We start from the raw sequence: 24,662 nt of genomic DNA on the forward strand, positions 1-24,662 counted from the left end.
ATACTATTTACTTAGACCATGAAACTTATAATTTTACAAATTATTATTTTGAAAATTAAACTTGCTGCCTTTCTTTCCTCTCTGGTTTGGAAACAATGCATGACACACTGAATATATTAAGTAACAAAACCTTGCATTAACGTGGTTGAGCCTCAGTGGCCTGCTGAAACTCAATTTTAAGACAAATTCAAAGCTGCTTATTGGAATTAAATCAACACTATAAGAAACAATAAGGTAAACATTATAGTTTCGTTTCTTTGATAAACATTGTTATCCACAATTGAAATCCACAATTCAACAGTTTTATACAAGTTACATAACTAATCTAGTGTGCAGATTTTGCCACACTGCTATAGGTTTGGGAATGAGCAGAAAGATGTACAACTTCTCTGCTGCTGGCTTCGGTTCTAAGACACATACTCAGGCAGTTGTCAACAGCGATGCTGTACTTACCACCAGTGCTAGAACAAGAGTCCGCACCTTCTCCCCAATCTCAGGTGAGATGTCATTGCCAAACTGTTGCAGAGTGGTGAGGAAGCGTTTCAACTTGCTGAGCTGCCGAGCACCACAAGTGGCTGGCAATTGTTGATTTGTTAGTGCAGATGATGTGGAAGAGGCAGGACCATTGCTGAATCTCTGTGGTGGTGAGGGGGCACCGTTCAGGGTAGGGGGAGAATGGTTGATGCCATTGCTTACTAAAAGAAAGCCAAAACGAAAGACTCAGTTTAAGTGCAAAACACAAGGATCTTTGTTAATTTCTTCTGGTTTGCATTCTCCTTCATTTTTTTTATTTTTTGTGAGGAAGATCAGCCCTGAGCTAATCCTCCTCCTTTTTTTGCTGAGGACAACCAGCTCTGAGCTAACATCTATTGCCAATCCTCCTCCTTTTTTTGTCCCCAAAGCCCCAGTAGATAGTTGTATGTCATAGTTGCACATCCTTCTAGTTGCTGTATGTGGGACGCAGCCTCAGCATGGCCGGAGAAGCAGTGCGTCGGTGTGCGCCTGGGATCCGAACCTGGGCCACCAGTAGCGGAGCACATGCACTTAACCACTAAGCCACGGGGCCGGCCCTCTCCTTCATTTATTCATTTGAATTTTGTAAAGCACATGTTAAAAGACTACACAAGGGACCGGCCCCATGGTGTAGTGATTGAGTTTGGGGCACTCCACTTTGGTGTCCCGGGTTTGCAGGTTCGGATCCCAGGCGTGGACCTACACCACTCGTCAGCCACGCCGTGGCGGCAACCCACATACAAAATAGAGGAAAACTGGCAAAGATGTTGGCTGAGGGCTAATGTTCCTCAAGCAAAAAAAAAGAGGAAGATCGGCAACAGATATTAGCTCAGCGAGAATCTTCCTCAGCAAAAATAAATAAATAAAAAGAGTACACAAGACGCTGTTTCTGTCCTCAATGAGATTGCTATATAGTTAGACTGTCAGAACAAAAAATGACAACAGAATAACATAGAAGCATTAAAAAGGAAGGGTACAGAGTACTATAAGAGCACAGAGAAGGGAAATCTAACTCTGCTGTGCCATGGGCAGGGGTAGGTAGTTTTAAGACTTCCTGCAACAGGTAATGCATGAAATGAGCCTGGGAGAATAAGTATTTCCAACGACTGGACATTCATGCCCATCTTTTATGTCACATCTCCTTCCCAAGCTTAGGGTCCCAAAGAAGTTAAGCAGTCAATTAGAATGTAGCATGTGGATAAGACAACCAGAAACCAGAAAGTTATGTTAATGGGAGAAATGTTTTTTCTAGGCTATAGGTTTAATGACCTATTCCTGAAATAAGATACGTATCTCTTTGACCATTCAGAATATTCATATCCATCAGAGTCAGTTTCTCTCTGCCCTGACAGTGCTAGATTAATACTGCCAAATTCTTCGTCATTCAATAAAGCATTTTTTAGACACCATACAGGATACTCCCATTCTAGATTTCTGATCAAATTATAATACATGTGATTAATTACAGTTTTTCTATTTTCCCATTGTTCTTAGTGATTTCTTGCTTGTTTTAATTTGGAACACAACCCTAGAGCTAAGTTCTTGGCAGCATTAAGAAAAAATCTCCTTCTTTACTGAACAGTGAAATAAAATTACCTAGCGCCTAAGTGTCAATAGATTTTCACTTAATCATACCCCGGCTTGAAAATCCAAGAAGGTAAAACTGTTGTCTAAAAACATAAGAAACAATTTAAGTCAAGACTTAAGCCAAATTTAAAGAGCCCAATCATCTAATCTTTACCTAACTTAGAAAATTATATTTACTTATATTTTGCTTAATGCCAACTCATTAATCACGAAAAATCTTCCACTTCCCTTCTTCTTCCTCCAAGTCAGTCATAGTTGGTCCACCATCACTACTCTTACTTCTTGACTGACCCTTATTCAAATTTGATCTGGCAAACTCTTCTTCATCCTATATAGCTCAGAAATCACCTGAAGCATATATCACCTGAAGCATATTAAGAAGCATTCTTTGACAGACTTGGCTGCTCCACGTTAAGGTAAACCTAGTAGATTTAATGACTCTTCTCTGGGCTGCCTATAGATGCTTCCACTATGTTACTTTACATATATCATAAAGTATGTTACATTTGTTCCATATGTATGTAACATTATGTTCCACTATGTTACTTAGCAAATTATATTTACTTCTTTCTGTACTTGCACTGCCTTAATAGGTTGTGCACTTCTTGATGAACACTAACTTACAAATCTGTGTATACCATAATTAACTAAGTTTTGTAAACTGTGTATACTGTATATACGTTGGCTTTGTTCATTAGCCAGCAAAGTATAAGTGTTCCGGAAAATGCCGCCAAATGATTCACTGCATAAAAGACTAACAGGCTGAGTAAAAGAGGGTGAATTCTCTTCTGTGTCTTCCACTAAAAAAGATCACTGGAGCTACTAGAAAGGAAAGCTCAACACACAGCATCAGCAATCCAGAAAATGAGTGGCAATGGTCTGCCATTTCTTTGTGTTCACAGAAGGGTCAACTGCCATTGGAGGGCTGGCCTCTTTGAAGCAAGCCATGAAAATAATACATTCCTGCGCTTTCAGCCACCCTGACACTCAGACAGGCTTTTTCACAGTCTCTTCAGCGAAAGCGTATCATCACCTTTTCCAAAATAAAACTTATCTACCCCCAACTAGTCAAATATGGAGGTAAAAAGGGCTGAATTTATATATACATATCCCTATTGTCTGTATCTTGAAATCTGAATGATAGTCTGGGTTTAAATGTTTCATTTCAAGATAGTACCTATATCTAAGGATGTATAACTTTGGGAGACGGAAAATAGAATTTAAGAAAAAGGATATCAAACTTCATTTCATTCACTTTGTCTCAGACTGCTGCAGTTGCCACTCACTCAATTTCAAATGTTTTGGGAAAATAATTAAACCTTCTACTAAAGCTGTACCTCTTAGACTCTCTTCTCTTGCCTTTTTTTTTTTTAAGATTTTATTTATTTATTTTTTCCCCCCAAAGCCCCAGTAGATAGTTGTGTGTCATAGCTGCACATCCTTCTAGTTGCTGTATGTGGGACGCGGCCTCAGCATGGCCGGAGAAGCAGCGCGTCGGTGCGAGCCCGGGATCCGAACCCGGGTCGCCAGCAGTGGAGCACGCTCACTTAACCACCAAGCCATGGGGCCGGCCCTCTCTTGCCTTTTAAAATAATAAGCACATGGGGCCAGCCCGATGGCACAAGCAGTTAAGTGCGTGCACTCTGCTGTGGTGGCCTGGGGTTTGCCGGTTCGGATCCCGGGCATGTACCGACGCACTGCTTGTCAGGCCATGCTGTGGCGGCGTCCTACATAAAGTGGAGGAAGATGGGCATGGATGTTAGCCTAGGGCCAGTCTTCCTCAGCAAAAAAAGAAGAGGATTGGCATCAGATGTTAGCTCAGGGCTGATCTTCTTCACACAAAAATAAATAAATAAATAAAATAATAAGCACAGAAAATATAAATGTTAGCAAAGATAGTGTGTAAGCTTGTATAATGGTGTTTAAATGAGGAAATGCATACAGCACCTAGCACAGTACTCTGACACACTGTGGGTACTCCAAAAGTAGCAAGTGTCTTCTGTTTTATGAGGCAAGAAATCTATAAAAGAGTCAATGTGAACGAAGGTAGTATGGGCATGGAGAGGCAGAAGAACTCAAATTAAAATCTAGACATATATATGTATGTATGAATATAAATCTAGGTTTTAAATTGAGGGTTTTTTTGGTATATATGTAGAACTAAAATTGCTGAGTTACAGGGTAACAGATACTGTCAAACAATTTTCTCATACTCAGTGTATGAGCGTTCAGGTTGCTCCACACATGCTCACCAAAAGTTGATATTCTTTTTCATTTTGAACATTCTTATGGATGTATATGGTATTATATTGGGTTTAGTTTGCATTTCCTTGATGACTAGTAAAGTTGACCACCTTATTATATATTTATTGGTTCATATAATTTTTATGGACCTAATTGTGTTCCTCACAAATTCCTATGTTGAAGTTCTAACCAACGCCCCCACCCTGCAGACACTGTCCACAGCACTCAGTACCTCAGAATGTGACTATTTGGAGACAAGGCCTTTAAAAGTTAAATGAGGTCATATGGGTGGCCCCTAATCCAATAGGACTGCTGTCCTTATAAGACGAGGAAGGGACAACAGGGACGAGTATGCACAGAGGCAAAGACATGGGAGGATACAGCAAGAAGACAGCCATCTGCAAGCCAAGGAGAGAGGCCTCAAAAGAAACCAAACCTGCTGACACCTTGATCTTGGACTTCCATCCTCCAGAATGGTGAAGAAATGAATTTCTGTTGTTTAAGCTACCTAGTTTGTGGTATTTTGTTATGGCAGCCCTAGCAAACTAATACAATAATCATTGTCTTTTGTAAAGAGACTTACCATTTCAGTCCTGGAACACTTTTAGAAGAAGTTGGTAATTTTATGAAACTACTTTGATCCCTATAAATTAATATAATAATTTAAATTCATTATTTTAGACACAAAGAAATTAAAAGTTACCAGCCAAAGAGTACAAAAACAAAATATTTAGACCACTAAATTTCCAAAAGCCTAAATTAGCTCAGTACTATTCTCAGAGGGCAAAAGCAATGTATAAAAGTAAGAAATAACCAGATATACATACATACATATATGTGTGTGTGTGTGTATATATATATGTTTAAAATGTTGACTAATATATACAGAAGGCTTAATGGCAATCACTAGATCCAAATATCACTCTGAACCACAGATTCAAGTAATTAAGAGGTCTCACATGCTGTAGGAGTAAATGACACTGGCCTGGGTCCTCCGGGATTTATTGGTGGGAGGGGTGGCATGGTGGGAGGTGAGGATCTTGACTGTATCTTCACTTCCACAGGCGATCCAGGCATTGCTGGTACTCTTTTCTCAGGACCAACTGTTGAGAATCAAAGGAATGAAGGTCAGAGTTTTCCACAAGATAATAAAAATGTGACAATAATTTGAAATACCAATATATTTTCCTAGAGAATTGAGAAGTTAAGAAGATGCTTAGTTTAATAGGCTGAATGGTGGCACCCAAAAAGTTATTAATCCCTTGCACTGTGAATGTTTCCTTATTTGGAAAAAGGGTCTTTGAAGATGTAGTTAGGGATCTTGAGAGGAGATCATCCTAGATTATCTGGGTGGGCTCTAAAGACAATATGAATGATATCCTCATAAGACAAGCTGAAGAGACACGTACAGAGGGAAGACTACTTGAAGACAGGCAGAGTCACACAGAGAGAACACAATGTGACGATGGAGGCAGAGAATTGGAGTGCTGCATCTACAGGCCAAGGAATGGCAAGGATTGTCAGCGACCACCAGAAGCTAGGAGGTATGGAATAGATTCTTCCTCTGAGGCCCCAAGAAGGAATCAACCCTGTTGACACCTTGATTTTAGTCTTCTGCCCTCCTGAATTATGAGAAAATATTGTTGTCTCAAGCCATCTAGTTTGTGAAATTTTGTTACAGCAATCCCAGGAAACTAAAACAAGGAACAAAGTCAAGGGGTGACATGACCTGAAAGTTAACAGTGAGAACAGTGGCTGAGAAAGGAAGAAACCAGGTTATAAATTCAGCTTATCTCAACTGCATTCTTTCTTGACTTCTCTTTATAAATGTATCAAATTAATAGGGGAAAAAACCTAATGAGGGACCACCTAGACCAGTAGGTGTCAACTGCATGGCATGGAAATAGAATCATAAGCAGTTGTGTATAAATTACTACGAATGATGAAGTACTAAATTTTTATACGTATCAACTAAGTAGGAAAAAAACAAAGGTAAATTCAACATCTTTGACATTGGGCACGTAAATGCTATTTATGATGTCTGGTGTCCAAAATGATGAAAAGTAGGGCTGATTCTACACTAAGCACACGCTACTTTACCCAGGGGGACAACTCATAAGTAGCTATTCGATAACACTAGACAGTAATGAATTCCAGAAAGAGAAATTTGACAGATTAAACTTAATGATGTTAGAATTGTGAGGCAATATGAATACGACTTGATACTGAGGAATAAGACTTGATAAAATTCTAATATCTTCAAAAAAGTTATTTTTCCCCATTAAAGGGAACTTGTTATATACTTAGTTACTAATAAGGCCAGGGCTACCGTAACCACCTTTAAATTGAGCTAGCTATGTTCCTCTCAGTTAAGTCCAAGCTTTTCACTTAAGTACCATGTATTTATCCTCCAATAACTGCTGAATTCAATTTAAAGTACAAGAAATGGACACCAAACGCTTAAATGAGAATGTTAAATCAAAGATTTCTGTGAGATCATAGCTATAAACACAATACATACAAGAGCATTCATGATGCTGGCAACAAGGCACATCTTCGCACATTCATGGGTACCTTCTAATGAGGAAAACATCCCCAAATATTATTTTTATGCTTCAGTTTGCAATGGCCACATTTGGAGAAGAGATATAATGAACAGAGAAAGTCAATCAAGGAAGCAATGCCCCCAAGTTACAAATCCCCTGACAAAAATGTGCAGCTCTCTGAGAGCCATGTGGGCAACACTCTGTCAGCCCATCCCATCTCTCTGTCCAGGACATTTTCTTTGTGAAATTGATGATAGTCCTGTCTGCTTAGTGGACTAATGAGCTGTTGCGTTTGCCTTTTTCTTCTTGATAGTAGTTTCTCAACGTCCTTCAGAGAACAGTTGACATGTTTCCAGCTCTTCCATCTGGGGCCCAGCTTTCTGGAGGGTGGGGGGAGAAGGGAAGGAAGGAAACTGACAGTTGTCTCGCACTGTTGTGTGTTATGTACAGTGTGCAACAACCTAGAGGGAGCCTTTCTTCAGACCACCTGTCTTTATGGTAAGGGCGCCAAAGGCCTGAGGAGGGCTTAGCAATGAGATGTGTTTTAACATTCAGCACTTGGCAGAATGAAATACTCAGAGCAGGCCAACTGTAGAACACTGAATTATATACTAACTGAAAGCTTAGATACTGGGTAAAACCTAGCTTTCAGAGTACTGTTTACAGATTAAAACTACCCATCGCTGGGGCTGGCCCCGTGGCATAGCGGTTAAGTGCACGCGCTCTGCTGCTGGTGGCCCCGGGTTCGGAGCCAGGGTGCGCACCCACGCACTGCTTGTCTGGCCATGCTGTGGCGGTGTCTCATATAAAGTGGAGGAAGATCCACACGGATGTTAGCTCAGGGCCAGTCTTCCTCAGCAAAAAAAGAGAAGGATTGGCAGATGTTAGCTCAGCGTTGATCTTCCTCACACACACACACACACACACACACACAACTACCCATCGCTTGTGCATGCCACTACTCACAAATCTGCAACACTAGTGTTATTCCCCATGTTTCAATAACATTGTCTAGTAGAAAAAGCATGGGTATGGAGACTGAGGGATTTGGTGAATTCTTATTCTGTTGCTCACAACCTACATGAATTTTATCAAATCATTTCACCTTTCTGGGCCTCACTTTCTTTTTTTTTTTTTTTTAATTTTGGGCCTCACTTTCAACATATGTAAAATGAGAGATAATAAGACCTACCTGGCAGGAAAGATGTTAGAGCAATGCCTAGATTAGTGCTAGGTTAAAGAAGGTTGTACTCAGTAAACAGTACTGATGATTAGAAACTAGGAAGCCTAGCGTCAAGTTCTGGATTTATCACTTAACTAGCCATGTGACCATGTCCAAGTTATATTTGTTTCCCATGGAAAATGAGTATACCATCAACAATTAATCTATCTAACCTCAGAGATATTGCATGGAACGATCCAAGAATTAACAGTCACAAAAGCACCAAGTACAACGTAAGGTGGTATTTTTGTTGGAGGCTGGGTGGCATGAATGCACTTCATGGTATGAGAGATCTATCCAAGTGGTTTATAATCTGACAAATTCAGCAGTTGCTCAGATGGCAGATAAGGGGTACACTCCAAAGTAGGCATTTTAACCCTCTGCTTGGTGGCTACGACATGCCTTTATGTCATCACTGATAGAGTGACTTCATTTCTCAATTTTTATGAAACTGATGTTCATGTTTTATATTCTAGCTGGATTCCTTGAAAGAACCAACCATATCTTAAGCTCCTTTCAATTCCAGAGAACCTTAGATAAAGTTCAAGGAGAAGAAGTTCCTTTCTCTCAAGTGTGACTTGAGTCCATATACACGATTGCTCAGACTATCAAAGAGACATAAAGTCTTCATTCCTAGAAAGTCAAAACAACGCTTAGTTTTGTCATAAAGGTTCAACTCGACTCTAAACATGGATTCTAAGATTCAAAGGAACTATTTATTCACTCTATGAGTTTATGCTTTGGTTATTATGAGTATTTGGATATATACAGATTAAAAAAAAAAACTCGAACATATGACCACATGCATTTCCAAAATCACTGATGCTTCAACACCTCACCACATAAAGCCAAACCACTTGAGCTAAAGAAGAGGAGCAAACACGGAAAAGTACACCTAAATAATGATTTTACTTCTTCATTGTGCAATATGCTAAGGATGTCATGAAGATAGAAAACTGATGAAGGAGAGAACAAAGTAACAACAGTTCTCTGTGTGATAGCAGTGCTATTTTTTCTCCACACAGGCACTGGAAGAATCGAACATGAAACTAAAGAGCAGAACTATTCTGTAGCTCTAAGAGAAAGGAACAGCACTTAAACACAAACATCCCAGGCAAGAGCTACTTGAAAAGAAGCCTATGATAAATTGCCCACAAACGAGGGCATTTACAAATCACTAGAAACTGCTTTCTCTTTAAAGTTTTTAAAAATTACTTTGAGGCTGACAAAGGAACAATAAACAGAAGAGGTATAAATATGAGATTAAAAAAATGCAATTATGTGAGGGGAAAAGCTACTCAGAAACAACTGGAGAGAAGGGAAACTCCCTGGGCTGCAAGGAGGAAGCGTGTTTAGGTGAAAGAAGGTGAGCCTGATGTGAAGGATGCTCTATCACTTACTAGTTGTGTGACAATGGCTTTCCTCATCCACGCCTGGGGATAACACTTATAACACAAGGTTACTGTGGAGGGTACCATAATATATATAATAATGACTGGTACACAGTAGACACTCTTACATGTTTACTTGAATCAGATTAAAAATCAATTAGAATTAATCATTTTATTTGGCCATTCAGATGTTTATCTATGCTGAACTTTGGGTAGAAGAAGATATAGTCAAGTGCTCCAATTGTCATCATTGAGAAAAATGAGCTGAAAATAGATCTTTCAGATGTATAGTACAGGAATACTGATCATTCCAAACAGGTTGACCAACTGAAGCCATTACATCTGCTTCTTTAAAACAAATCAGGGGCTGGCCCTGTGGCTTAGCGGTTAAGTGTGCGCGCTCCGCTGCTGGCGGCCCGGGTTCAGATCCTGGGCGCGCACCGACGCGTTGCTTCTACCGCCATGCTGAGGCCGCGTCCCACGTACAGCAACTGGAAGGATGTGCAGCTATGGCATACAACTATCTACTGGGGCTTTGGGGGAAAAAATAAATAAATAAAATTATTAAAAAAAAACAAATCAGACTCCTAAGAAATAATTCGAAAGGTTTAAACAGAATTATCTTTGGGAGCCAAAACAAAGGTAGATGATTTTCTTTTTTATATGTATAAGCATACGTTTCTATGGTTCAAAAATCAATATGATATAAAAAGAAACACTCCTTGCTCCTGTCCCTACATAACCCACATCATAGGTAATCATTTTAAAATGTTTATCCTTCCATTCTTTGTCTGTGTACAAATGAGCAAACATAAATTCTTATCCCACCTCTGTTTATACAAGGGTAGCATAATTATATTAAACTGAGCGTCCCCAATAATGGCCTCTCTGCAGCCACGCCTTCTGGACTGCTCAGGAAGTGGGGTCTGTTTCCCTATTTCCTGAATCTGGCCAGGCCCTCTGACTTGCTTTGGCAAATGTAATGTGATGGAAGTGACGGACTGCCAGATCTGAGCCCCTCTTGGAACTCTGACCCCACCATGAAAGCAAATCCAGTCTAGTTTGCTAGAGCATGAGACCACAAGAAGCAGAGATGAGTTGTCCCAGCTAAGGCCAGCTGATCCCCAAACATGAAAGAGGCTAACCTAATGAGTCTGATCTGCAGCTAGCTGACTGCAGACATATGAATGAGTGAGCAAAACCAAGAGCAGAAGAACTGCCTGACTCACACTCATAGCAAACAATAAATAGCTTATTGTTTCAGACCACTAAGTTTTAGCATGGTTTGTTATACAGCAATAGACCAATAGGCAACGGATCTATAACACACACAAACTGTACTGTTTCTTGGTTTTTTGTTGTTCTTTTGTTTTGTTTCATAATTTCACAATATGTCCTGAAATTCTTAATTTCACAACCGGTTTTTTGTTAACAGATGCATGATATTCCACTGTGTGGTGTACCATAGTTTATTTAAACAATTCCCTGTTGATGAATAATTGGATTGTTTCCAATCATTTGTGGCTGAATTTTGAGGCTCTCATGCTACTGACTGTCCTGTATCCCATGCTACTGACTGTCCTGTATTTGCCAGGCTTTGGGAAAGAGATAAAAAAAGACAGGCTCCTGAGTTATGGAAAAGACAAATATATTGAAATGTGTACAAAAACACTAAAAAAAATAAAGAAGTAGAAACATTACTATGTATATAGGCCAGGGAAGTCTTTACAAACCATTAAGTAGTTAACTGGGGAAGCTAAACGGGCTTTCCAGGCAGCACATAAGGACAAAAGCATGAAGGATATAGTTTGAATATTGCTCCTACAGTTGGGATCAGAACCAAGGGAAAAATCAGGAAAAAGATTTCCTTGACCATAGTCTCTCTTTAACCATTGCCAAGGATAGGTAAATGTTCTGAATGTATAATTGTCAGATGAGAAGCATTTCCAAAGTTGGCAATTCTAATCTGCTAAAAATAGAGGAAAGAACATGAAAAGTACTTTTGTACTTACAGGCTTATAAGGCTGGCTAAACTGATTATGGGCATAGCACATGCTTATGGATAAGCATTTCCCATCCTTGTAGCTCTGCCACTAACTTGACAACACATCCAACTTTCCAATAACATGCAGGTTTCATATGCAGAGACAGCCAGGAATAACTGTCTACAATGACAGATAATTTATCAAACAAAAAGTGAGGCATAAGGACATAAGAAATTACCAGAGGGGCCGGCCCCGTGGGTTGGCGGTTGGGTGCACGCGCTCCGCTGCTGGCATCCCGGGTTCAGGTCCCGGGAGAGCACTGATGCACCGCTTCTCTGGCCATGCAGAGGCCGCGTCCCAGCAACTAGAAGGATATGCAACTATGACGCACGGCTATCTACTGGGGCTTTGGGGAAAAAGGAGGAGGAGGATTGGCAATAGATGTTAGCTCAGAGCCAGTCTTCCTCAGCAAAAAGAGGAGGATTAGCATGGATGTTAGCTCAGGGCTGATCTTCCTCACAAAAAAAAAAAAAAAATTACCAGAAAATATTTTACAAGGGACTTCGAAGACAGAGCTTAAGTAAAACAAAATTAATGCTGTACCATATATTAACAATAGGGATTGAAAAAACAAATTTTTCCATTCCACATTTAGAAATACATCAAGAAAATTAATTTATCTAATACATTCTTATAGCTCAGGGATCAGCAAACTTTTTCTGCACAGGGCAAGATAGTAAATATTTTTGGTACTGTGGGCCATACGGTCTCTGTCACAACTATTCTATTCTCCTGTTGTAGCACACTCTAGACAATAAACGAATGAGCTTGGCTGTGTTCCAATAAAACTTTATTTACAAAAATAGGCAGGGGGCCATAGTTTACTGATCCCTGCTATGGCTGATTTAAAAAATGGGAAAATTCAAATGACTAATTCTTAGCTTATTTCTATGCCTATAAAATCTATTTTATAGCATCCACTGAAGTGGTTCATCTGAATAACATTTTTATTTTCCTAAGACTGGATATAAAGAGACCTTTACTTACTGACCTTCAAGGAAAATAACACACAAAAAATTATTTGGAAACAGAAAAAATTATTTACACACAGAATACTAACAACATGAAGTCAGAGCTGAGGAATTGCAAAGACGAGGTTATCTGAGTCTTCCAAAAATCAGACAAACCTAAGAGAAGAACCACAAAGATGACTAGCATACCTGTGAAGGATCACTTGATTTATGATTATGCTAATTTCATCCCTAGTCATCACTCTTTTCTCTATCTTCTATCAGCGCCATCTGACTCCAGACAGAGAGATACCCAGAATATACAACTAACTCTAACACCTTGATAATAACAAACAACTCAAATTTAAGAATGAGCAAAAAATATTTAAAGAGACAATTCCCAAAAGAAGATATACAAATGGATGATAAGGACATAAAAAGATGCTTGACATACTAGTCCATCAAAGAAACACAAATTATAATACATCAGAGAAAAGGAACACAGTACTGATACATATATCCAACGACATGAATGAATGTTAAAAGCATTAGGCTAAGAGAAAGATGCTAGACACACAATAAAACTACATACTGTATTATCCTATTTATATGAAACTTGAGACAAGACAAAATTATGGATAAAAAGCAGATCAGTGGCTGCCTGGGACTGATGGGAAGAAACTGACTAAGGGGCACGTTAAGGGGTACGATAAATCTTCTTACAGTGATGGAAATATCCTCTATCTTGATTGTAATGGTGCTAACACAACTATATACAAAAGGTAAAACTCAAACTGTATACACAAAATGAGTGAATTTTATTATATATAAATTATACCACAATAAAGCTAAGAAAAAATTAGCAAACCAAATCCAGCAATGTATTTTTTTTAAAAATCACAATCAAGTTGAGTTTATCCAAGAATGCAAGGATCATTTAATATTAGAAAATTTAATATAATTCACCATATTAACATATTAAAAGAAATACCTTAAAATCATCTCAATAATTACAGAAAAAGTATTTGATAAAACCCAATTTCCACTCACAAATATGAACAAAACTAGAAATAGAAGCTCGATTCCTTAACTTGATAAAAAGTTTCTTCCAAAAACCCATATAAAATGTCATACTCAATGTAAATTGGTACAGCCACTATGGAAAACAGTACGGAGATTCCTCAAAAAATTGAAAATAGAAATACCATACGATCAAGCTATTTCACTTCTGAGTATTTATCCAAAGAACACAAAAACACTAATTTGAAAAGACATATGCACCCCTATGTTCACTGCAGCATTATTCAAAATAGCCAAGACTTGGAAGCAACCTAAGTGTCAACAGATCAACAGATGAATGGATAAGGAAGATGTGGGGTGTGTGTGTGTGTGTGTGTGTATATATATATACACACACACACACACACACACAACGGAATACTACTCAGCCACAAAAAAGACAAAATTTTGCCATTTGTGACAACATGGATGGACCTTGAGAGTATTATGCTAAGCAAAATAAGACAATTACCGTTTGACTTCACTGATATGTGTAAAACAAACAAACAAACATATGATATGGAGAACAGAATGGTGGTCACCAGAGGGGAAGGGGATGGGGAGAGGATGAAAGGGATAAAGGAGCACATGTGTACAGTGACAGATGGCAACCAGACTTTTGGTGGTGAACACGATGCAGTCTATACAGAAGCTGAAATATAATGATGTACACCTGAAATTTATATAATGTTATAAAACAATGTCACCTCAAAAGAAAAAGTCATACTTATCAGTGAAATATTACAAGCATCCCCTTTCAACTCGAAAGAAGATAAAGATGTCCAGTATCGATGCTTCTATTCAACATTTACTCAAGAGTCAAACCATAGCAGCAGGAGAGTTAAGAAGAAAAAATGGGTATAAGGTTTGGATAGGAAAAAACAAAATTGTCCTTCTGTACACATCAGATGACTTTCTTTTTTTTTTTTTTTTTTTTTTGTGAGGATCCGCCCTGAGCTAACATCTGCTCATCCTCCTCTTTTTGCTGAGGAAGACTGGCCCTGGGCTAACATCTGTGCCCATCTTCCTCCACTTTATATGGGACGTCGCCACAGCATGGCTTGCCAAGCGGTGCGTCAGTGCGCGCCTGGGATCTGAACTGGCGAGCTCCGGGCCGCCGCAACAGAGCGCGCGCGCAACCACTTGCGCCACGGGCCGGCCCTCAGATGACTTTCTATGTAAAAAACCAAGAGAATCTACCACCCAATTATTAGAATATGCAGGTTCAGCAAGGTTGCTAGATAAAAGTCCAATATTTTAAAAATTAATTGCATTCCTATACATCAGCAAATACTAATTTCAAAAAGATATAAATATACAACAAAAATTATAAACCATCTAGGAATAAACCTAACACAAAACATATAAGACCTTTATGAAGAACGTAAGTGGAGTAAAAGACATAAAAGGAGACAAATAATTGGAAAGATCTATCATGCTTATGGACAGGAAGACTCACTATCACCAATATTTTCTTTTCATTTTAATGTGTAAATTCAATGCAATTCTTGTTACATACCAGCAAGATTTTTGGTGTAACTTGATGAGCAAATACTAAAATTTATGCACAAGCGTTAACATGTTAAACGTCCAGCAATAAGATATCAGACAACTAAACTGTGGCATATTTGCAAATAAAATAGTCAATACTACTAAAATAAGTGAACTAGAGCTATATGTATCAAGAGGATAAATCCCAAAACAAAGTAGTAATATTAGGTAAAAAGAATAGGTTGGAGGAAAAATAGATAGTGTAACAGTTTCAAAAAGTCTAAAACCATTAAAAATTTACATACGATAAGGGATCAATTTACGTATGACACATTTACATATGTATATGTAGTAAAGTATTTTAAAAAGCAAGAGAATAATAAGTATTAACTTCAGAATAATGACTACTGCAAAGAGAAGGAAAGGGATGGAATCAGGCACAGTTGCAAATTGTAGTTCTGTTTCACTTCTTTAAAAGGTCTGAAGCAAAATATAAGACAAAACATTAAAATTTGACAAAGCTAAGAGTGGGTACATGAGTGTTTGTTATACCGTGCTTTTTTCTTATTTTGTAAGCTTGAAAATATTTCATAAGGAAAGAAAGGTCTGGGCCGGCTCCGTGGCTTAGCGGTTAAGTGCGTGCACTCAGCTACTCGCAGCCCGGGGTCGGATCCCAGGCGCACACCGATGCACCACTTGTCCGCCCATGCTGAGGCCGCGTCCCACAACCATCAACTAGAAGGATGTGTAACTATGACATACAACTACCTACTGGGGGTTTGGGGAAAAAAAGGAGGATTGGCAATAGATGTTAGCTCAGAGCCGGTCTTCCTCAGCAAAATGAGGAGGATTAGCATGGATGTTAGCTCAGGGCTGATCTTCCTCAAAAAAAAAAAAAAGGAAAGGAAGATCACTGGCTGCAATGGGGAAAATGATGAGACCATAATGCAGGAAGAGATGACTACCAAGGTTGTTATAGTGAGAGAAGACTGTGACATGAGACAGGAGTAGCAATAGGAATGGAAAAAAGGGGGGGCGGGAATTTCAGCTATTTAGAGTTAGAATAAACAGGATTTGTTGACTGATTAGATGTGGAGGATAAGTCAGGGTAATATCTGGAATTACTGACCAAGATAGAGGCCACTAGAGGGAGAATATGTCGGAGGGGAGAGACGATGAGTTCAGTATTGGACATACTGCTTTCATGATGCCTCTGAGTTCGCCAAGTGGAGGTTTCCAGTTGACAGTTAAATTCAAAAGTTTGTAGTTGAAAAGCATAGACTGGTCTAGAACTGGGAGTTATCAGTATAAAAATTAGGAAATTCCAGCTATGAGAGGTTAAAAGGAAAAGATGTGATGTTTCAAAACACAACTAAATTAAATTATGCCTGCTGATTTTTATCCCATTGCCTTTTACTCCATATTCAGTGTTGATGCAGAATAGTTAGTAACTATTATACACTAAATATTCATTCATACTTTAATAGTTTATCCAGATGCTCTTCTTCAAGCTAGTAATTGGTTTCTTTGGATTAGTTGCAAAGTCAAAGATTTATAACATGTTTATAAGCCCTTAACTCTCACCATTTCCCAAGGTCTACAATTTGTCCATACTGTTCCACAGAAAATTCTGCTTTGCATTTCTCTGCTGATGTTTTCAGTTTCCAATTCTGGAGAGCCAGGCTCAGCTACCCATGTCCATCTTATCTAAACTGAAGCCCTTGGGCCGGCCCCCGTGGCTTAGCAGTTAAGTGCGCATGCTCCGCTGCTGGCGGCCCGGGTTGCAACGACGCACAGCTTCTCCAGCCATGCTGAGGCCGCGTCCCACATACAGCAACTAGAAGGCTGTGCAACTATGACATACAACTATCTACTGGGGCTTCGAGGGAAATAAATAATAAAAAAAATTGAAAATAAAAATAAAAAATAAAAATAAACTGAAGCCCTTTTAATTCCATTCACAGGGAAAATATGAATAAGGCAGGAAAGGAGGACAGAAAAAGGAACATGTTAAGAAAAGTGTTACTTTCTTAGATTGGAATATGAAAAAGACTATAGTTGATTTTTGTGGAATTGTTCTTTTTGGTATATTAGTTTGCTAGGGCTGCCATAACAAAGTATCACAGACTGGTTGGCTTAAATAACAGAAATCTATTTTCTGACAATTCTGGAAGCTGGAAATCCGAGAGGTGCTGGTAGGATTGGTTTCCTCTGAGGCCTCTCTCTTTGGCTTGCAGGTGGCTGTCTTCTCCCTGTGTCTTCACATGGTCTTCCTCTGTACATATCTGCGTCCAAATTTCCTCTTCTTGTAAGGACATCAGTCATATTGGATTAAGGCCCACCCTAACGAGCTCATTTTAACCTCATTACCACCTTAAAAATCCCATCTCCAAATTCAGTTACATTCTGAGGATCTAGGGATTAGAACTTCAACGTGTAAATTTTTAGGGGACACAATTCAGCCCATAATAGTGGGGGTGGGGAGGGATGAAAAAAGCAGTTAAATTAAGGAGGTTGAGCAACTTTTTCTGAATTGAATTTAGTATTCTCTTATTCACTCATTTGAAAATAGTTGAGTACCTACAAGGTATCCTACTGCTGAAGATAGAGCAGTTAATAAAACAAGAGTAAATAAAAGATAGAGATCAAGAAACAAGTCTGAGGTTCTTAGCTTGAGCAACTGGGAGGATGGAGTTGCCATTTACTGAGAAGGGGGAAAATGTGAAAGGAAGATGAGGAGAGCAGTAGTTCAAGATCAGGAGTAAGTCTGAAATGCCTAGTAGATACCTAAATGGAGATGTTGGATAGGGAGCTGGATATAAAAGTCTGGAGATGAGGCCTGGGGTGGGAAAGTCTGAGCTTAAATGTTGTCAACTGATGATACACAGATGCTAGTTAAAGCCTGAAACTGGTATCTTATAGGAAGTCAGTATAACGTTGAGGTTCAAGGTACAGTACTCTAATTTTGGGGGATCATGGAAGATAAGAAGAACTAAAAAAGGAGATTGAAAATGAGCAGCCCTATGTCAAGTCATTATGTGGTACACCTTAAACTTATACAGAGCTGTATGTCAATTACATCTAATAAAACTGAAAAAAAAATTTAAAAAAGAAAAAAAATGAGCAGCCAGGGAAATGGGAAAAAAATAGAAGCCCAAATAAAGAGTATAATCTGCTGGGCTGTAGGCAGTGTGAATTTCAAGATTAAATATACAAATATTCATAAAGGAATACATTCTAAGTTTAGGTTATTATAGGATTAGACCTAGGATTAAGAAAATACCTTTGTAAACCAATTATTTATTTATTTTTTTTCTGAGGAAGACCGGCTCTGAGCTAACATCTATTGCCAATCCTCCTTTTTTTTTTCCCCCCAAAGCCCCAGTAGATAGTTTTATGTCATAGTTGCACATTCTTCTAGTTGCTGTATGTGGGACGCGGCCTCAGCATGGCTGGAAAAGCGGAGCGTTGGTGCGTGCCCGGGATCTGAACCCGTGCCACCAGTAGCAGAGCACGCGCACTTAACCGCTAAGCCACGGGGCCGGCTCTAAACCAATTATTTTTAAACTTTGGCTTTGTCAAAGCGTCAGCAAGCAAGAATATAATTACAAAGAAGGTCAGAACAAATATATTATATGTAGCAAAGGACACAAAAGCATTTAAGAGACTGCACACAAATCTTACTCCAGAACTTAATTGGGACAAGTCAAGTACAATAGGTAAAGTACCTTAGGCTAGATAAAAGAGTTAGTATAAAATTTTCCTTCCTCCCTGAGTTTAAGACTATCTCTTAGCTGAAACAGAATACATAGTAAATATGAAAAAGCTTGTTTGCAGCAAAAGATAAGATGAAAAGGGCAGTTTGACAAGCGGACCAAATTCCAAACCAACTGGAGATTTATGTCCTAGAAGAGTCAGAGGCAGGCTAGTGTAGAAGAAAGAAGACGAGGCATGAAACTGGCAGATGTGACTCTGAATCCTGATTGTTCTGTCAATTTATCAGCTGTGGGCAAGTCACTCCAGAACTCTGCTTTCCTCATCTGTAACATGGAGGGAGGTGCTGAAAGGCCAATAAAGTAACAACTAAGAAAGTGCTCTGTTACACTATTCAAGTGTAAGATATTATTAGGCAGCTATCCATCAGAAACATACTAACAATCATTATGTCACTGTAAGTTGAAAGTAACTAAAGGGTCTCTTCCAATGCTAATGATTTTAATATTTAAAGATATGTTGTAATTGTGTGCCAAATCAAAACCCTGTTGATAACCTTAATGCAAGTTAAAAGCAGCAGCAACACAGCTGACTTGATAATGTAAACAGGGAAAAGTGAAATGTGGATTGTTGCTTCCCAGCTCCAGCAAATGTTTATTTGGAATAATATAGTTATCTACTCCAACTGCACACCATCTGTTTCAAATCTCCACCAAGTTAATATTTCTCACATGAACAGAAATGACTTAAAATTACATTTGATTAGCATCTTGTCTTCTCATGGAGGTTTCCTCCACCACTGTCTTAATCTACTGAATCTCAACCTCTTAACACTGTGTAGCATTACTGTTCTGGCCAAACACATGTAGCCAAAGTTAGCTAGCTCAGAAGTGAGACTGTCAGAGAATAAGCTAACTCCAGTCTTCCTGGTCAAATATCTTACACGTTTTTCTGGAGACAGGGAGAGATGATATAAATTTCTCACACAGCCAGTTAACGACTTCCCTAAGATTCAAATCCAGGTCCCTCTGGTTCCATCTACTGATGCATCTGTGCTACAATTTCTCTGGAACACAGAACCTTCTAAAACAAATACATCAGTAAATCCTGACAGGTCAAGTCTAAAATATATTACTATGTATCACTTATCCCATCTCCACTGTTCTACTTTAGCTCAAGCCACTCTCATCTGTCACCTGTACAACGGCAACTGCCTCCTAACTATTCTTTCTGCTTCTGCTTTTGTCCCTTCCAATCCATTCTCCATGTAGCAGCCAAAGTGATGATTTAAAAACCTCAAATAATACATCGTGTTGCAGATCTATTTAAACTCCTCTAATGGTTTCCCATTGCTCAAACTCTTCACCTTGGCTTAGATGCAATGATCTACTCAGCAGTTCTCAAAGTGAGGTCTGGGAACTCCTGGAGACCGTGTGTGTGTGTGCGTGTGTGTGTTCAAAACAATTTTCAGGGGGCTGGTCCTAAGTTCATGTGCTCTGCTTCGGTGGCCTGAGATTCATAGGTTCGAATCCCGGGCATGGACCTACGCACCGCTTATCAAGCCATACTGTGGCAGACATCCCACATACAAGGTGGAGGAAGGTGAGCACGGATGTTAGCCCAGGGCCAATCTTCCTCAGCAAAAAGAGGGGGACTGGCAACAGATGTCAGCTCAGGGCTAATCTTCCTCACCAGAAAAAAGAAAAAAAAAACCCACAAAAAACAATTTTCACAGTAATAATAAGAGATTATCTGCCTTCTTTACTCTTACTCTTTCATGAGTCTAAGTGGCTTTTTCCAGTGACTGCAGAATGATGTCAAAAGAGACCAAATACAGAAGCAGATATGAGAATCCAGTTATCTTCTATTAAGCCGGTCATTAAAGAGATTTGCCTAAGAAACTACAAGCAAGAGTAGTGGTTTAATAACAAGTGTTAGTTGATGAAGAGGAAAAAAAAAGACATCCAACTTTACTTGACACTAGCGAGATAAAGTAAATAGGTAGACAGAGCTATATGAACCCATCAGTACCACTTAAAAAAAAAAATCACCCCACAAAGATACATGTACTATTTATTAATGCATCATCATGCATATAATGAAGACAGTACCATGTTATATAAATTATGAAGCAATTATTCGTATTAACTATAAACAAGCTGAATATCTATGTTTTTCAACTGCTGGGGAATATCACAGGCTAATGCGGACATCAAATCTTTTGTTCATAACTCTCTCCATAGTCCTTTCCATCCCAAAGACGCTATATTTATCTAGATCCATCCTCCCCCATATACACACAGCTGTTACTCTTTCAGATTGAAAACTATTAAATTTTAAAAGGCTGTTAACTTTTGCTATTTTAATTATATTCTATTAAGTAAAAATGTTTGTCCAATGCAAAGGCATATGTGCCCAGTCCCATCTTTCAAATATTAGTAAGGTAACCACCAAGTTAACAGTGACTTCAAAAAAATTTTTTTTCCTAGGGCCGGCCCCATGGCTTAGCGGTTGAGTGCACGCGCTCTGCTGCTGGCGGCCCGGGTTTGGATCCCGGGCGCACACCGACGCGCTGCTTCTCCGGCCATGCTGAGGCTGCGTCCCACATGCAGCAGCTAGAGGGATGTGCAGCTATGACATGCAACTATCTACCGGGGCTTTGGGGGAAAAAATAAATAAATAAAATTATTAAAAAAAAAATTTTTTTTTCTAAATTACATTGCCATGCTCAGTTAACTGGGATGCACAAATATTTTTCTTTCCTGTACATATTTATTCTTCAAACTTTAGAAAGAGCTTGCCAATGCTAGGGCTTCACTGGGTTCCATGTCCCTTAATATTTGAAAAACTGATTCATATATTCCCCCAGTCTGAAGAACGGCCAGCCAGCCCATCAGTTTCTGCCTTGGGGTAGATAACCACAAACACAGAACTTCAGACTCAGGAGTATCAGGAACCAAGGACAAGCTCTCCCAAGATGGGAAGCCCCTGGACAACCTCCCTGACTGGCTGACACCCAGCTTCTGCTAGGCAGCTTCAGGCACTTAGGGGTTCCCCTTACTGCAAAGACAGCACACGCTACTGCTGGACAACTAAGAACGGTTCTTGGCAATGGTCACTAATTTGTACTAGTTCTGTCTACTGGGGTCTTACCACTGTCAAATATTTGAAAAAAAGATAAAAATCCCCACAACAGATAAAGATTGGGTAGGCATCCCCTCAGCCTCCTTGTGCTCCTTCTCCTTTGACTTCCAACCCTGAAGCTCTATGTTAGCCCCAAGACGCCCTCTGTTCTTCACCATCTTTAAGTTTCAGCTCTAGTTTAAGCCATACGTTTTGCATTTACACCCTTGAAGTTTCCATCTACCACAAACTTACTTTATACTTGTTTTTATTAGAAATAGGTCTTCAGTTTAACCAAAAGCTTTTTGATGAGGGGAAGGGGTCTATTTATAGAAATTGGTTTTTTTTCCTCCTTTCAGCTCCTTAATGTTGAACCATTCCTGCATTATGGGATCACCTAGCTTGATTACTCTGTATTACTCTTAAATACAGTATTATTCTTTATAATAAACCAATGAATAAACAAAAATACAATGTAGTTTAAGTCTTTCAAACAGGCCAGAAATGAAGGAGCAAGAAAGAAATATCATGAGCTGAACAGCAATGGTACTTTTTTGGTTAAAAAATATATATATTTATTTATTTGTACCTAACTTTCTATTCTAATTACAGAAAATACTTCAAAAAGTTCACTTTTTCTTCTATAAGTTCATCATTTTAATTAACACTTGAGCAAAGCTAAAACACAGACTAATGGTGCATATTTTAAATTAAAATATCAACAAAAAATAATAGTTGAGTCTATATGTCTACACTGAGTTGGAAGTTTCAATCTCCCCCTTTCAATAGGAAGACCCAATGATTCACTCTAAATTCTTGACTTCATCACTATCAAAAATTTCTAATGTAATTTAAACTTTGTGAATGAAACAATGCTTGGAACAAATGGTCCAGATGTGAGCATCTGCCTCTCATTTGCCTTGGGACAGAAATCATGAGTTAAGATTAATGGCTTTAAATGCCAAAATAGCCCAGACATAACAAGTTAAAATGATATACATGAAAATGATTCAATTTTTGGTCTTGGAAACATCCAAGATGTTTTCCATACAGGTCCACTGGGCTGTGGAATTATATTCCACCAAGGGAATATAATTAAAACTAATTTCGATCAACAAAGGCAGAGTATTACATTTAAGTAGTGAAGGTTAGATTTAGGTAGAGACAATTCTAGGAGACTCTCCCAGATACATTTAGAAAGCTAGCAATCAAGTTCATAACTTCCAAACTAGGATAACCCTGAATTTCTGTACCCTAATTAGGAACCTTTAGAGAAAAAGAAAAATTAAGAGTCAAAATACCTACCTCTGTGGGATCACAGGACTTTCTTCTGATTTAGAGCTGCATTCTATCTTTACTTCCCGATTATAAGTCCCCTTGGCCTGTCAGCTCTAACCACAAAGTACTTTTGATTATTTAGAAACTCTTGCCTATGAAGGATATTAAGATTCTGAACTCATACCCAACGCAAGAATCTGCTATAGAATACAAATGGTTTTCACGAAACCAGTCTCTGCTGAAAACTGTCAGAGAAAGACAGGATGAGCAGGTTCCATTGTTTTGGGTCAAGAACCAACATCAACAGGAAGTTCAGTTTACTCATAGCTAAAATAAGGGATAACAATGATAATAATTAATCACAATGTTGATAGGATTACATGAGCATTATACTGGCAGTCCTTTTGCACACTGTAAAGTACCATATCCATTAATTAGCTACCTTTTTAGGGAAGTGGGGCAAATGATCCAATAGAGACTGGTATGCAAAGAAGAACAAAAGGACTAAACCTATATTTCAATAGCCAACCATGAAGAGTAATCATGCTTCGTCCTCTATTGTTAAGCTTTTCCCCCAAAGTTAACTTTCAATTTACCATGGCCAAGGTTTATAAAATCAATTTCTCCACATTTCCTCAGCCAGTCCTTTATCACTCTGCCAAAGCATAACAAAACAGGATTGTAAATTTTGAGAGAAAATAATGATGTATTTCCAATTCAAACTGTGAGGGTTCCTAGATTATCTATATGCTTGTTACCTTCCATTAGTTACAGTATCCGATTACTAATGTACTAAGAAAATCACAGAAATAAATCTGTTTTGAAGTACCAACATTCAATTAGTGGAGTTAAAAAACGATTTCTCTGCCAGAAAAACGTTCATACCGTTTGACTGTGTGACCTCACTCCTGGGAATTTGTCCTTAAGAAAATAACTCAAGGGAAAAAGCAAATTATACCACAGAGGAATGGTTAATTAAATGGCAGAACTACATGTCAATGCAAACTGTAAGGCATTAAAAATATAATTATGAAGATCATTCAACACTTGGGGAAATGTATACAATCCAAAACTATCTGAGGCAAAGCCTCCTACAAAATTATATATGTGGTACGATTACAATTATTTATCAAAAATAGATACATATGGTCACAGGATGGAAAGTAACATGAAAATGGAGTTGAGGACATAGTGGGGATAACAGGTAAATACCAAGTTCCTTGAATCCTTTTAGAACATTGCTTATAAAATATTTTCATTTGCTCTCTCAGGAAATTTTCTTTTCTACGGAAGAATTATAAGACGCCCACTGGGCTGCCAAGCATTCCTAATATGTTAAGTCTTTCTTTACACACAAGCAGTATGATCTAGTTACAGTGACCTCATTTTTTTTTTTTATAATTTTATTTATTTATTTTTTCCCCCAAAGACCCAGTAGATAGTTGTATGTCATAGCTGCACAACCTTCTAGTTGCTGTATGTGGGACACGGCCTCAGCA

General features: G+C 38.6%; 1 protein-coding gene across 12 annotated transcripts in view; it reads right to left on the minus strand.

Moving 5' to 3' along the window:
- Positions 1-24,662, minus strand: part of CBFA2T2 (CBFA2/RUNX1 partner transcriptional co-repressor 2) — a 173,554-nt gene that overhangs the window by 44,037 nt on the left and 104,855 nt on the right. For all 12 annotated transcript variants that reach the window (XR_015555604.1, XM_087445399.1, XM_087445391.1 and 9 more), the window contains 2 exons: positions 5,304-5,447; positions 454-695 (listed from right to left, as the gene is read on the minus strand). Coding sequence is in view for 11 of the 12 variants with exons in the window: in XM_087445391.1 (XP_087301517.1) it covers positions 454-695; positions 5,304-5,447 (386 nt within the window). In the remaining variant the exon portion in view is untranslated. The remainder of the gene's footprint in view (positions 1-453; positions 696-5,303; positions 5,448-24,662) is intronic.

The sequence above is a fragment of the Ceratotherium simum genome, chromosome 21 (genome assembly GCF_057802395.1).
Source record: "Ceratotherium simum simum isolate JZ-2026a chromosome 21, ASM5780239v1, whole genome shotgun sequence".
In the NCBI taxonomy this organism is placed as follows: domain Eukaryota; kingdom Metazoa; phylum Chordata; class Mammalia; order Perissodactyla; family Rhinocerotidae; genus Ceratotherium; species Ceratotherium simum.